Below are 11,877 nucleotides of genomic sequence, written 5' to 3'. Positions count from 1 at the left end.
AGGCACCTCCAGTATGATCTCTTTATACACACACAGCTCGGTTAAGTCAGGAGCCCCTTTATGCTGCCCTGTCTGACATGAGTCACGCTGTGCGAGGCTTGGTGTCAAGCTGTTAAATATTTCAGCATCCAGACACCCCCAATCGTGGATCCCAGACCTCAGTGCAGAGCCACGGGGGAGCTGACGGGCAGGTTAGGTGTTCAGTGGGGTGTGTGTTTTCAGGATTGGGTGAAGAAAGTGAACACAGACACTATGTAGCTCATCCATAGTAATAGTGAGCAATAAAAAACCTTTCTAGCAAACCGTAAATGGCACAGAGCAGAACATTACAGTATTTAAACCTCTTCTAACACGCTCTCTTTGTATAGTTGTTAATATAGTAGTTGGAAGAGACATTTAATGAAGAAAAGGCCCATTTATTTGTTTGTGGTCAGATAATGGCTGATGAATCAGACCCTTCTACTGCAGTTTTATTGCATTTGCCAAGTATTGTGCAGTGGCGATGCAGTAAAGCAGTGCACTGATACATTCATTGTTGGTCTGTAAAGAAAATGTTTTGTGTTTTGTCTCCAAACAATAAAAGTCTGTGTAAAAGTTAAAAGAGAGGAGCTTGACTTTCTATGGCTGCTTCTATAGATCAGTGTTGTGTTCTGGTTGTGCTTGGTGCTGCAGCCAAACAGCAGTTTACAACACAAACTGTGAATAACAGATCTGAAGTGGGATTAAGAGGAAATAGAGAGGATGGTTTCAAAATACTTTCAATCATAAAACACAGTCCATAATCCACATCTGGCAGCAAAGCCTCATTATGCATTCAGGATACTTACAATTTTTAACACCAATATCAGACATCTTAAGTGTATAATTTACTGCTAGATGTACAGATGGGTGACAAATGGAAGAACGAAGGTTCAAAACAGTAAGTGAGGGAATATCTTTAGGTGTTTATCCCTCCAGTATCAGCCATGTTGTTTTATTATTCCTTTAATTTGTCATCCATCTGTAGTTATTCATGGTAGAAAGATTCAATTGCGAATTGACTAACTGAAGTATTAGCTCCCAACTGATTCCGATGGGAATCAGTTGACGTGGGTCGTCTTGTGTTTGTCTCACTTTCGCTCACTTTTTCTGGCACATTTGCAGAGGACGCAGATAGCGAGGCAGATACACAGTAAAATCAATGAAATATTTATGAACTTTTCATCTGAGAGAACAAGGTGCTGTCAGGACAGTCCATGTAACATTTTGCATGTTTGTGAAAACTAAAGCACCAACTAAGATGACATTTCAAAAAAAGTTGTCTTTGCATGATGCAATCATCAGTAGTATTTACAACACACAGGACAATGCTAACATTGTGTGGAAAGGCCACTGGCCAATTTCAATCTGCAACTGTCATTGTATGAATGAGTGCCTCATGGTGAACACGCTCAAGGCTAGTCTTCAAACACAGGCAAGTCAGAGCAGCTACCTGGCCCAGGGTGTGTGTTTTTTCGATGGGGATCGCACAAAGTACTGGGAATGACTGGTAAATCTGGAAGTTGACTATAAATACGGTATACAATAAGAGCTGTGCTGATAATGTGTAAGGCACTCTCTCCTGGACTCAAGACCCCAGAAGAGAAAAAAACACATGTATCAAAACCAGGCCAAAAGGCAGCAGGACCTTCAACACAAAGAGAAAACGCTTAAATATCCCCTTCCATACCTTCAAAAATCCTTACACGCACCTTCAACAGACTCACACACCTACAAACACACACACTGCCCGCACCTCCATATGCATACAAAACTCAAATTTTATCATACACAAAAATATTTGTCCATTTTTTTTTCTGCTCCTGAAAAAGTAAAGTGCAACCTCCATAATCAGGCCGTTTGCTATGTTCATTTCTTTTCTCTGGCCTCTCCGTCAGACTTTTTTCTGCCAGACTTTGTAACTTTAACTGATAACAGGGAAATCAGACCAGTGACCCCAAGTAAGAGTCTGGCAACAGAAGGCTGAGTCTGTGTCCAAGTGTCCAAATGATGTTGCCTCCTGCTTTACACCTTTATAACTCTAGGGAAATCAAAATGTATTATACAACTCCCTTACTCCACAAGATGGGCTGACAAATATTAAGCATACAGTATTAAACAAGGGCGTTGGCCAAATTTGAAATTACAGACACCAAAATAGCCAAACCGACCCCAACGTGGGCATTATCTTCATTGTCCATTGCAGCTTCAATTGTGTCCTTTCCTACATGACAGTGATCTAGATAAATGAAAGCAATCCAGAAATGTGCTCACACCTACCCAGAATTCTTTCTGTTTGATGAAGATTAAGGAAGAGAGACCAGGTTTGACAGCCGTTGTGGCATGAGCCTGGATTCAAGGAGAGTATTTGGGTGCCAAAAAAAATTCAGTCGTGCCTCCATCAGTAGCTGTACATGGACAAGGGTGTGTCCTCCATCATATCGTCCTACACAGAAAAAATGGAATATAAGTAATTATACACAGCTAAGAGAATAGATAATAATAATATATGATACGATACTATGAATTTTGTGGTACCACTTTCTGATAAAAATGGGTTTATATGTTATAAATTATGGTTAATTAATAATTTTTTATGTTTTATAGATCCATTAAGCCATTAAGAAGAACAACTTTGTGAAAACTCTCCACGGCTGGTGAGTCTTTAAGTTAAGGAATAGTAATTTCTCCCTGAAATTTAGATGAGAAGATTGATATGTCTGTATATAACTATATATATATATATTAAGCTACAACCTCAGCATAAAGAACTAATAAACATATTATATCATGTTTGTTTACTCTGTACAAAAGGTGAAATATAAAAACATCGTGGTTTTACAAGTGGTTATGTGTGTTATGTTATTGCTGTAACATCCTGGACTCTTGTCATCACATTAAGGTTGCCATGCAACAAGCAGTGACTCCAGGACTATTGTAGTTGTTTCCCCTGTTTTCAATGCTTTTCGTGCTATGCTAAGCTAAGTGTATCCTGGCTTCAGCTTCATATTTACCATACAGACATGAGAGTGGTATCATCCTCATCATCTAACTCTCAAATAAACAAATAAACACATATTTGTCTATTATCATTTAAAGTTCCGCTCCACCTAAAGAAAAAAAATCTTCTTGTTCCTACAGCTGGATGTTTGATCTTCACTGTGCAGACTGATGCCTGTGCAGTGTTTGACGCTAGAAGGATGTTTTCACATTCATCTGCTGGAAGTGGAAATGTCTCTGTGCTTACTAATAATCTGATTTTAAGCGGCTAGGAGCATGATTTGTGACATCACAAACAGTTTGAAAGTCAAACTTATACTTATTATTATTAAACGTATTATTAAATGTGATGTAGAAACCGCCAGTGCACATACACTTTGAATGGACTTTACAGTGTAATAGGAGACATCTTGTGTCCAGCAGGAAAACTAATATAAAAACATTTGCATATTCATAGATTCAGAAATGTTTAATAAGATAGAAGGAGTAGATGTGTAGATAGCTAGACCAAGCAGACTATATATGTCTTATTACATGTCTGCAGGGGATCTTTAAGTCTCTACTACTAAATGTGAATAAGTTAGGAGGATAAACCCCAACTTAGTCTTTAATAAACAATTTATTAACTATTAATAAAGCCATAGTTACAGCTTTTATATAATATACTACACTATGGCTGGCAGCAGGAACAGTGCAGTTATGCCAAATGGCTCCTGGTAAGTTGTAACAGTATATCTCACATCTGTGCTGAATATTTTCACTGAGACAGCAGTCAAAGTGTTGCCTGGATGTAACGGACATGCTCACCATAGGTAGGTCCTGCAGTCTGCGGAACTCTGGTCGGTTGTCTCTTCTGCGCAGTTTGAGGAAGAGAAGCAGAGTGATGATGACAGCAGTGATGATGAAGGCTGACACCAGGCCAGCCAGAAGGGGGTCTAATGTGGGAGACTCATGGATCATCGTAGCTGGAACAAAAACACACAGGAGATAACTGAGCCGGTCACGTTCCAGAGTAAACAAGCAGGCAATGTAAAAGATGTTTTTTATTGTGACTTAATATGGTGCGAATTGTAAAATCACAGATTCTTAAATGGTTATTTATGTAAAGCTGTAACTGGAGCTAAATATAGACTCGACCACAACATGTTGAGCTCCAGTGTTCATCATGTAGCTCCGGACACAAATGTCAAACACAGGATGGTGATGTTAAGCTTGCCTCTACTTAAGCTCTCTCTCTCTTAAGTAAATTTATTTTTAGGGCATCATTTTAAGAATTAGAATCAAGCAGTTTATATTGCATGTGCCTACAGTACAGTATGTTTTAGTTTTCTCTCAGAGTGCTGTTCAGTCTCTAACAACATCATCACTCTTGACCTTTCTATGTTGATGTCTCTCTGTGTTTGCATATTTCTTTGCGGGAGGAGTTTTCTCCTGCTTTTTTGGGAGTGTATTTCTTTATATGGATGTTGCTATGGAAAACTATTTTGTAAACTTAGCTGTTTTTTTATATCCTCTGGTTGAAAGTAACAACAACCACAGAGCAGCGAAGACTCCCAGTTCCTCTGGCTAATGGAAAAAGGCGAAGTGCCAAGCGTGGCCTAATAAAACCACGCAGAGTGAGAGAACCAGAAGGAATTTTATATTTTAACTGTATTCGAGCAGGCTGGTCAACTCAGAAGAGTTAATTAGGTTTTCCCTCTTTTGCAATCTGAGTCCTCTCAAGGTGAAAAACTGAGAATAGATAAAGACACGTACTGTAGATTTAGCAGACAGACAGGGCGAGAGAGAGAGAAAAAGAAGGAAAACAGAGCATTCTTGAGGACTCGAGTCCCATGACTGCCTCTGTCCCTTTTCTAAACAGAGCCATGATTGTGGAGTGCTTGGTGGTGACAGTGCTTGTAGATGTAGACGGGGGGATGCGTGGTGTTGTTTGTGTCTGTGTGTGTAGATGCGAGGACTGGTTTGTGCTGGAAAACAAAGAACAGCGTCGCCTTTGTTGTTAAGCTAATTCACTTCTGGCTCTGTCAATATCCAGGCCGTGAATCGCCCAGATTTAAATTCATTTACCAACACAGAAGATATTATGCACTTACTGTCACCCCCAACGTTGAGCTGGGAGGGGGTGTCGGCATGGGTTTTGGCCTGGGGGCTGCTTGCTGGGCTGCTTGTTAACTTCTGGTGGGCTTCAGTGGAGGTCCCAGGATGTCCGTCGGGTCGTGCAGTGTTTTGCGTTTGTGAATTGGGGGGCTCTTGAGAGGAGCTGGTGCTGGATGTTGAAGTGGACTGGGCGATGGTGGTAGTGGTGGTATTTCCGGACTTAGGTGGCTCAGGTGTTGGGACAGAAGTGGATGGGTGTGTTATGTTGTGTGTGGACTGGTTTGATGGTGCTACGGAGACAGGAAGTAGAGGTGTAGCTTGATGCAAGGTGTTTGTGGGTGGCGCGGTGGTCTGTGTGGTGTCTGTGGGAGCAGTGTGAGTTGTGTGTGTGGTGGTGGTGGTGGTGGTGGGAGGGAGGTGAGAGGTGGGAGGGAGGTGAGAGGTGGGGGCATGGCTCTCAGCGGGAGGAACTGTAGGCTGTGTTGTTGACTGATTTGTTAGGTTCATTTTAGGATCTGAGGAAGGGACGATGACAGTATCTGCAGAAAGAAAAAGGCAATATTAATTATCATTATATTACTGTAATATTACTGGGACAGTGTTCTGCAGAGCCTGAGAAGAGACTATGAGGCATTAAATTACAAATAATCAACCATATTATAAATTAACACATTTTCTCACTTTCCCCCAGTGGTATCCAGCCATGCAGATAACTGGTTTTATCTGCCAGGTTTTTAGATATTGCTCTCTGAGATACCTGCCACCACCCAATACAATGGAGGTAAAGGGAATTTTGTTTGTGGTGCTCAGAGCATGTTGTTTTTACCAGAACTACGCTCTATGGGTGGCAGTGCTGATCAAGTCTGAAATTTAAAATTTAAATTTGTAAAATTTTGTACATGAGGATATCTGCTGGTGATCTCCTGACCTTTGCTGTAGCGCCAATATGAGGTTGATATTTTTATTTTATAGTGAAATGTCTCAACAGCTATTGGATAGACTGCCATACGTTTTGTACAGGTCTCCAAAATAATTAGACGTTTCAAGTTTTCAATAAAATATATTCCCAATATTCTGGGAGTAGCATTAATGTTAGCTGTTTTAGGAACTGGAGGGAAATTAATTGATTTGTGGCACACTTTTTAATGAAAAAACATTTTAATCTTAGGGCTTGGGGGATCAAGTATTTTCAAGTCAAAAGTCTATTGTCAAGTTCAATCTAAATTGTCAAATTCTGACTTCTATTATAGCATGCCACATGACCACACGGTCGTAACCGCCACCAGTTCAATTTCAGCTGGAAACCTTTATTACATGTCATACCCCCCTATCTGCAAGGCTAGACGGAGATACCAAACCTTAAAGTTGTGCACATGCAAATATACTCCAACATGAACAGATTTTTCCACAAAATAAACTAAGTGCCAAAAAATGTGCCTAGCCTGTCAATATGTTTATGAGTCTAACGTGTGAACCAGCACCAGTGTGTGTATGTGAGAGAGGGAGTGTGTGACTGGCGGGGGGTGGAGTATTTCACTTCTACCTTTCTCACCCCCTTGTGAAAAGTCACACAGCATTTAATCACTTCTCTCCTCTCCTCAACACCATCTGAATGTCTTCCGAACAAACTTTTCACTGACTATATTTTACCATTGCTCTCACAGCAGACCTTTAATTAACTCTTCTTTATTCTCCTCTTTTACTTTGATCTAACACCAGCTCTGATATTCTCTCATGCACTCCACTTTTCTTTTTTAAACTAGACTGACATCTCTGTCTCTGCCTGTGTTGTGTTTGTGGCCTGACTGCCAACACTTTAACCCTGCCACTCTGTGGCCCACTTCTGGACATGGAAAACAGAGATAAGGACTTTGTTAAATATAGCTCCTAAACTCTAAGCCACCTGCTACTAGACTCCCTACTAAATCCCTCTGAAGTCTGACAAAACTTCCCTAATGGCAAACCTCAAACAGACGAAACAACAACCACAACATTAGATCAGTGAATAATACAGAATTAAGAATGCAGTTGCATAGTCACCATTATTCGTTTGCACTTCTGTAGCTTCTGTGTTGTTGCTCAAACTGCTGGTGACATTTGTGTCAGAGGCATTGCTGGATTGGTTGCTGGAGTTCAGGCCAGATGTAGGTACAGGCTTTGCAGCTGGAGCCTGAAGAGCACCTTTTGAATTAGAGGAGGGAGCGGCATCACCTGATAAGGAGAGGACTCAGTCAAATTTGGAGTCATTAACAACGTATTTGCTCATTATTTCAAGCGAACAGGGGACAACAGTCAGCACAGGCCTATGTGTATCCAAACAACAATTATTAAAACTGAACAACATACATATATTTTATTTATCTGGGGGAAGTTGTCTGTCTGTGCATCATTTTTCAAGCAAAGCAGTGCAACACTTAATAGAATTACAGTCTATAAGTGGATCATAAAATGATGATGAGTGTTTCATTGGAGCAAATGGGTTTACTGTCTTGCTAAAGTGCTGGGTGAGAATACAATTTCTTTTGCATCAGGGTGCGGTGGTTCTTGTGAGTGATCCTTTATAGTGAAACAAAGTGAAGCTACTTGTGACCCCTTGAGACGTGAGCAGTTCAACCAAAGAGGGATGTTTCCCTCAAATTGTTGTTGAAAAGAGGCATAAAAAGGTAAAACTATCCCCCATTTTAAAAAAAGTAAATTGCGCAATTCGTGTCACAACAATATGCTTTTTAATCATGTAATGGCTCCTCAGATTTATCTTAAGACCTCTTGGAGGACCCCAGGTTGGGAACCACTGGATGGATATTAAGAGTTGCAAAGACGCACAACACAGTCGCATTACTGTAAAACATAATTTCAGAGTACAAAATAAAATGGATAAAGACTGACTCAGACTTTTACTTTGCATGACTTCTACTTTGATCTACGAAGTAATGTCCTTTTAATGAAGACCTTCTCTCTCTCTCTCTCTCTCTCTCTTCCCTCACGGTCTTGATCTCTTCACTGTACACGTCTTCATTCCTGTTTCTACATGATTCTCTTTGATGAAGACCAGAGCACTAATGTAATGTAATGTCATTACCGTTCAGTAACACACTGCCATGATGCCTTTCATTACCTCCATAATCGCTCACACAGCTCATCAGCACACACAGTGAGAGAGCGAGAGAGAGAGAGAGACCTGTTTGAACTCTAAATGATACAAAAACAGACAGAGTCATAAATAGACAGGGGTGCTTGCCTATATAATACTGGCCCTGTTCCCTCACTTTAGCTCCATTAGGTCAAATGCCAATGTCTGTTTCTGTATATATGTGTGTCTGTGTATGTGTGTGTTTGTGTGTGTGCAGAGTAGATTTATAAAGAGAACCACTGTTTCCACTATTGCACACTCCTCTCTCCAGATATTACTCACACAATCTTTCAGGCCAAAGCAGCAGGTACCTAGGGAAGTAGCTCTTACTCACTTCTTGACCCGGCTGCCAGTGAGAGGAGGAACAACCGTTTCTCTATGAGCAGCTGTCTGCAGCCTCATCACGCTGGAGGTGATCTATCAGTATTACCTTCTGTGTGAAACCCATCTAACTGCTGCTGTAAAATCCCAATAAGCGCTGGTTTCACAGCACATGCAATCATTTTGAAAAGGTTTCCCCACTAACCAGAACTGAAAAGGCTGAAAATAGCTCTATGCACGGCCTCCTTGGCCTTTTCACCTGCACTTAATTCAGATGTTTGCTGCCAACCGTCGTGTGACCTCCTCAAACTGCATGTCTTTCCTCCAGCCTCTCATCTTCTTTTGCAGCCCTGGGTCTTATTGTTTGTTATGTTTTTAATTGTGTCATGCACATGCAAGTGCACAGCAAACAATGACTTATATGATACAGAAACTAGGGCTGCACAATTAATCAAAATATTATTAATATTGCAATATAGTCATGTACAATATGCAAATTCCAAGAGCTGTAATGTTTTGATAAAGGTAAACAAAACAGCATTATACTGAAGTACTGTAGCGCTGCAGAGGTGCCCTGGTCTACAAATCTTGTTCTCCAGATTTAAGAAAACATATTTGTTTGGTACAGACTCCAACAAATGTCACATCATCACGATTTTAAGAGTTTGGGGTTTTTTTATTGTGAAAATTCAATTTGTGATGCAAAAATGATCATTCTGGGTGCCCAGTTAGCTCAGTCGGTAGAGCTGGCGACCCATATACGGAGTTGCTGCAGCGGCCAGGATTCGAATCCGACCTGCGGCCCTTTGCTGTGTCTCATCCCCTCTCTCTACCCCTCTTTCCTGTCAATCTTCAGCTGTCTCTATCAAATAAAGGCATGAAAAGGCCAAAAAAATTTTTTTTATTCCCACATAATCGTGAATTGCAATATCTGTCAAAATAATCGCAATATGATGTTTTTACCATATCATGCAGCCCTACAGAAAACACAGTTGTATAATAATTATATAGAACATTATATTTCAAACAATGAACTTTGTTCTCTGCTCCAAGCTCGACACATAACGTCACCCACAAAAAGGTCCCCCTCCTTAAACACAACTCATTCTTTTAGAAACATCCAACAAAAGTAACTTATCAGAAATAAAGGACACGTTACTACAAGACGCTTAAATAACCTATGATAAATGCATCTTCAGTCTCACATAAATCAAATAGGAGAAATAACAGGATGACAGAAATAACTAAATGAAACAATAAATTATTTTCAGAAATTTTAACTCAATTTATTATATGCATATTATTGAGTATTTATTAGATGTTTGTATATTATTTTCATATTATGTGTATTGTAAGACTTTCACCAAAGTTATTAGTTAGATCACCTTTATAAAGAGTATATAAAATGTGATTTATCAGTTAGAAAGGAGGTCAGCTGAGTTAAGAGTGAAACAAAAGAGGCTTTTGACCGTATAACTTGTAAGAATGAGACAGACTGGATATTTTTAAATGTTCTTTTCTTAAAATAAGCTCAGAGGGACTTCTCTGGACAGTAATTGAAGGCTTGAGCGTACATTGAGAATGTTAATAAACCGCCATTTCTGCCATTCCTTCTATTCCTTCTAAATTCTACCTGACAAGCATCCTGGGTTTTATATATACTATACATATATATATATTTACTGTATAACGTCTGTTCACAATAAAAACTGAACCTAGGCCCATTGCTCTGCTTTAAATCTGTTCATAAAGTCTACATACTGTACTACAGAGACAAGCCAATTAGCATGAAGCCAGTAAAATGACAGTGTGCCGCAGCACACAGTCAGAGGTGTCATTTATCACAATGTACTTCCTTGCTCATTTACAGCCAATAAATGTCCTCCAGTGGAGCCGAGCTGTTTTCTATTCATTTGACTTTCAGCTTGAGGAACTGATGGGACAGTTCTGCCCAATAAAATCTTTTCAAATGTCAATAGTCTCATTTTCCTTTTATGTGAGAAGCACTGATGGAGAAAGGGAGGAGGAGGAGAAAGTGTTTGAAACAGGTAGGAGAGAAAGCGGAAGGCGGTTAAGTGAAACACAGGATGTGTGAGAGGTGTGTAAATGTAATGCAAGCAGAGAGAGGAAGAAGCAGAGGGGGGAGGAGGGGGATGTGAGAGATAAAGTGTGAGGCAGTTTAAACAAATAGCAGATGATCAGATGTAGGAAGGAAAATCATTTTTAAAAAAGAAGCTGTGATTGGAAACAAAATGAGACCAGTAGGAAACTGAAACATGGCCTGACTAAAGGTGGGCTGATCTCAGGGAGGGTTGAAAGGAAACACACAAGAGGAACTGAAGTGTTGACACTCAACTGTCTCTGTAGGTTCAACAAGCAGAAACAAAGCAGATTTCACACTGTAGACACACTTCAGCTCTGTCTGCTTTAATCTCTGTTCAAAATCCCCACAGGTGACTGGCAGCAGGTGAGACTGGTGTGTGTGTGTGTGTGTGTGTGTGTGTGAGGGGTCGTGGTGGTACAGTAAACCATTGTGACAATCAGTCAAGTCATGCAAACAAATAAAAAAAAAGACACTACCTACCAGGCTCAGCTGATCCCCAGTGAATGAGCAGCAGCGCACAAAGGGCAGCCCAGAGTTTGGTCTCCATCATCTCTGTCTTCCGCATACACAGTAAGAAAACAAACCAAAACAAATGTCGTCCTGCTTCGTCTTGTTTCAGCTGGACTCTCCCTTTTTCTCTCCGCTCGACCCTCAGACTCTTTAACTAAGAGAAATCCCAGGCAGCTGTACTGTACTACTGCAGACAGAAGCTCTGCCAGTGTGTGTGCGTGGCTGGAGGGACGGAAGGAGTGTGTGCGTCTCTCCCTCTCCCTCTCTCTCTCTCTCTCTCTCTCCAGAAACAGTGCCACGTGTTCCCTGTTCAAAATAGTCAGTGGCTCTCGGTGCCATGAGTCAGTAGAGAGACTGACACCTACCCACCAAGCACATCTATCACAACAACAGGAAACCCTGCAAACACAACACAGTGCATCAACACAAACTACAGGCCGCACAAATCAACACCTCTGACAGGTGCAAAAAACTACTTAACATGACATGTAGGATCATTTTAAATATTTTAAGTATCTTATAAGCGTCAGAAAAACTGCGCAAAATGAACCGGATTTCTCAAGGTGTTCTTGTTATTTTGTCCACCCTTTCCACTTTGTCGTGACTGTAGCTTAGAGCCTATTAGTCTATTTGTTGATTCAAATAAAGATCATTCTGCAATATAACAAGTAGTACTCGTATAATAAATAATACAATA

The 11,877-nt window shown here is 40.5% G+C and overlaps 1 protein-coding gene across 1 annotated transcript; it reads right to left on the bottom strand.

The window, feature by feature from the left end:
- Nucleotides 1-740: 740 nt before the first annotated feature.
- LOC118322411 (salivary glue protein Sgs-3-like) lies at nt 741-11,552 on the bottom strand. The gene is made up of 5 exons (XM_035654082.1): nt 11,151-11,552; nt 7,156-7,326; nt 5,112-5,654; nt 3,826-3,983; nt 741-2,464 (listed from the first exon to the last, which is right to left on the bottom strand). Exons 1-5 carry the CDS (start codon nt 11,233-11,235, stop codon nt 2,420-2,422), a joined length of 1,002 nt encoding a protein of 333 aa, XP_035509975.1. The 5' UTR covers nt 11,236-11,552; the 3' UTR covers nt 741-2,419.
- Between the last annotated feature and the right edge of the window lie 325 nt (nt 11,553-11,877).

Source organism: Morone saxatilis, unplaced genomic scaffold (genome assembly GCF_004916995.1).
Source record: "Morone saxatilis isolate NCDOM2014 unplaced genomic scaffold, NCSU_SB_2.0 Contig12, whole genome shotgun sequence".
Classification (NCBI taxonomy): Eukaryota; Metazoa; Chordata; class Actinopteri; family Moronidae; genus Morone; species Morone saxatilis.
This window is presented reverse-complemented; position numbering and strand designations above follow the sequence as displayed.

Bases quoted from the DNA above. Each gene is read 5' to 3' on its own strand.
- LOC118322411 (XM_035654082.1), bottom strand. From the start codon at position 11,235: ATGCGGAAGACAGAGATGATGGAGACCAAACTCTGGGCTGCCCTTTGT. The intron at 3,984-5,111 runs GTAAGTGCATAA...TTTTTGTTCCAG, and splicing joins GCTCAACGTTGGGGGTGACA to CTACGATGATCCATGAGTCT. The intron at 2,465-3,825 runs GTGAGCATGTCC...TTTTCTGTGTAG, and splicing joins GACTGCAGGACCTACCTATG to GACGATATGATGGAGGACAC.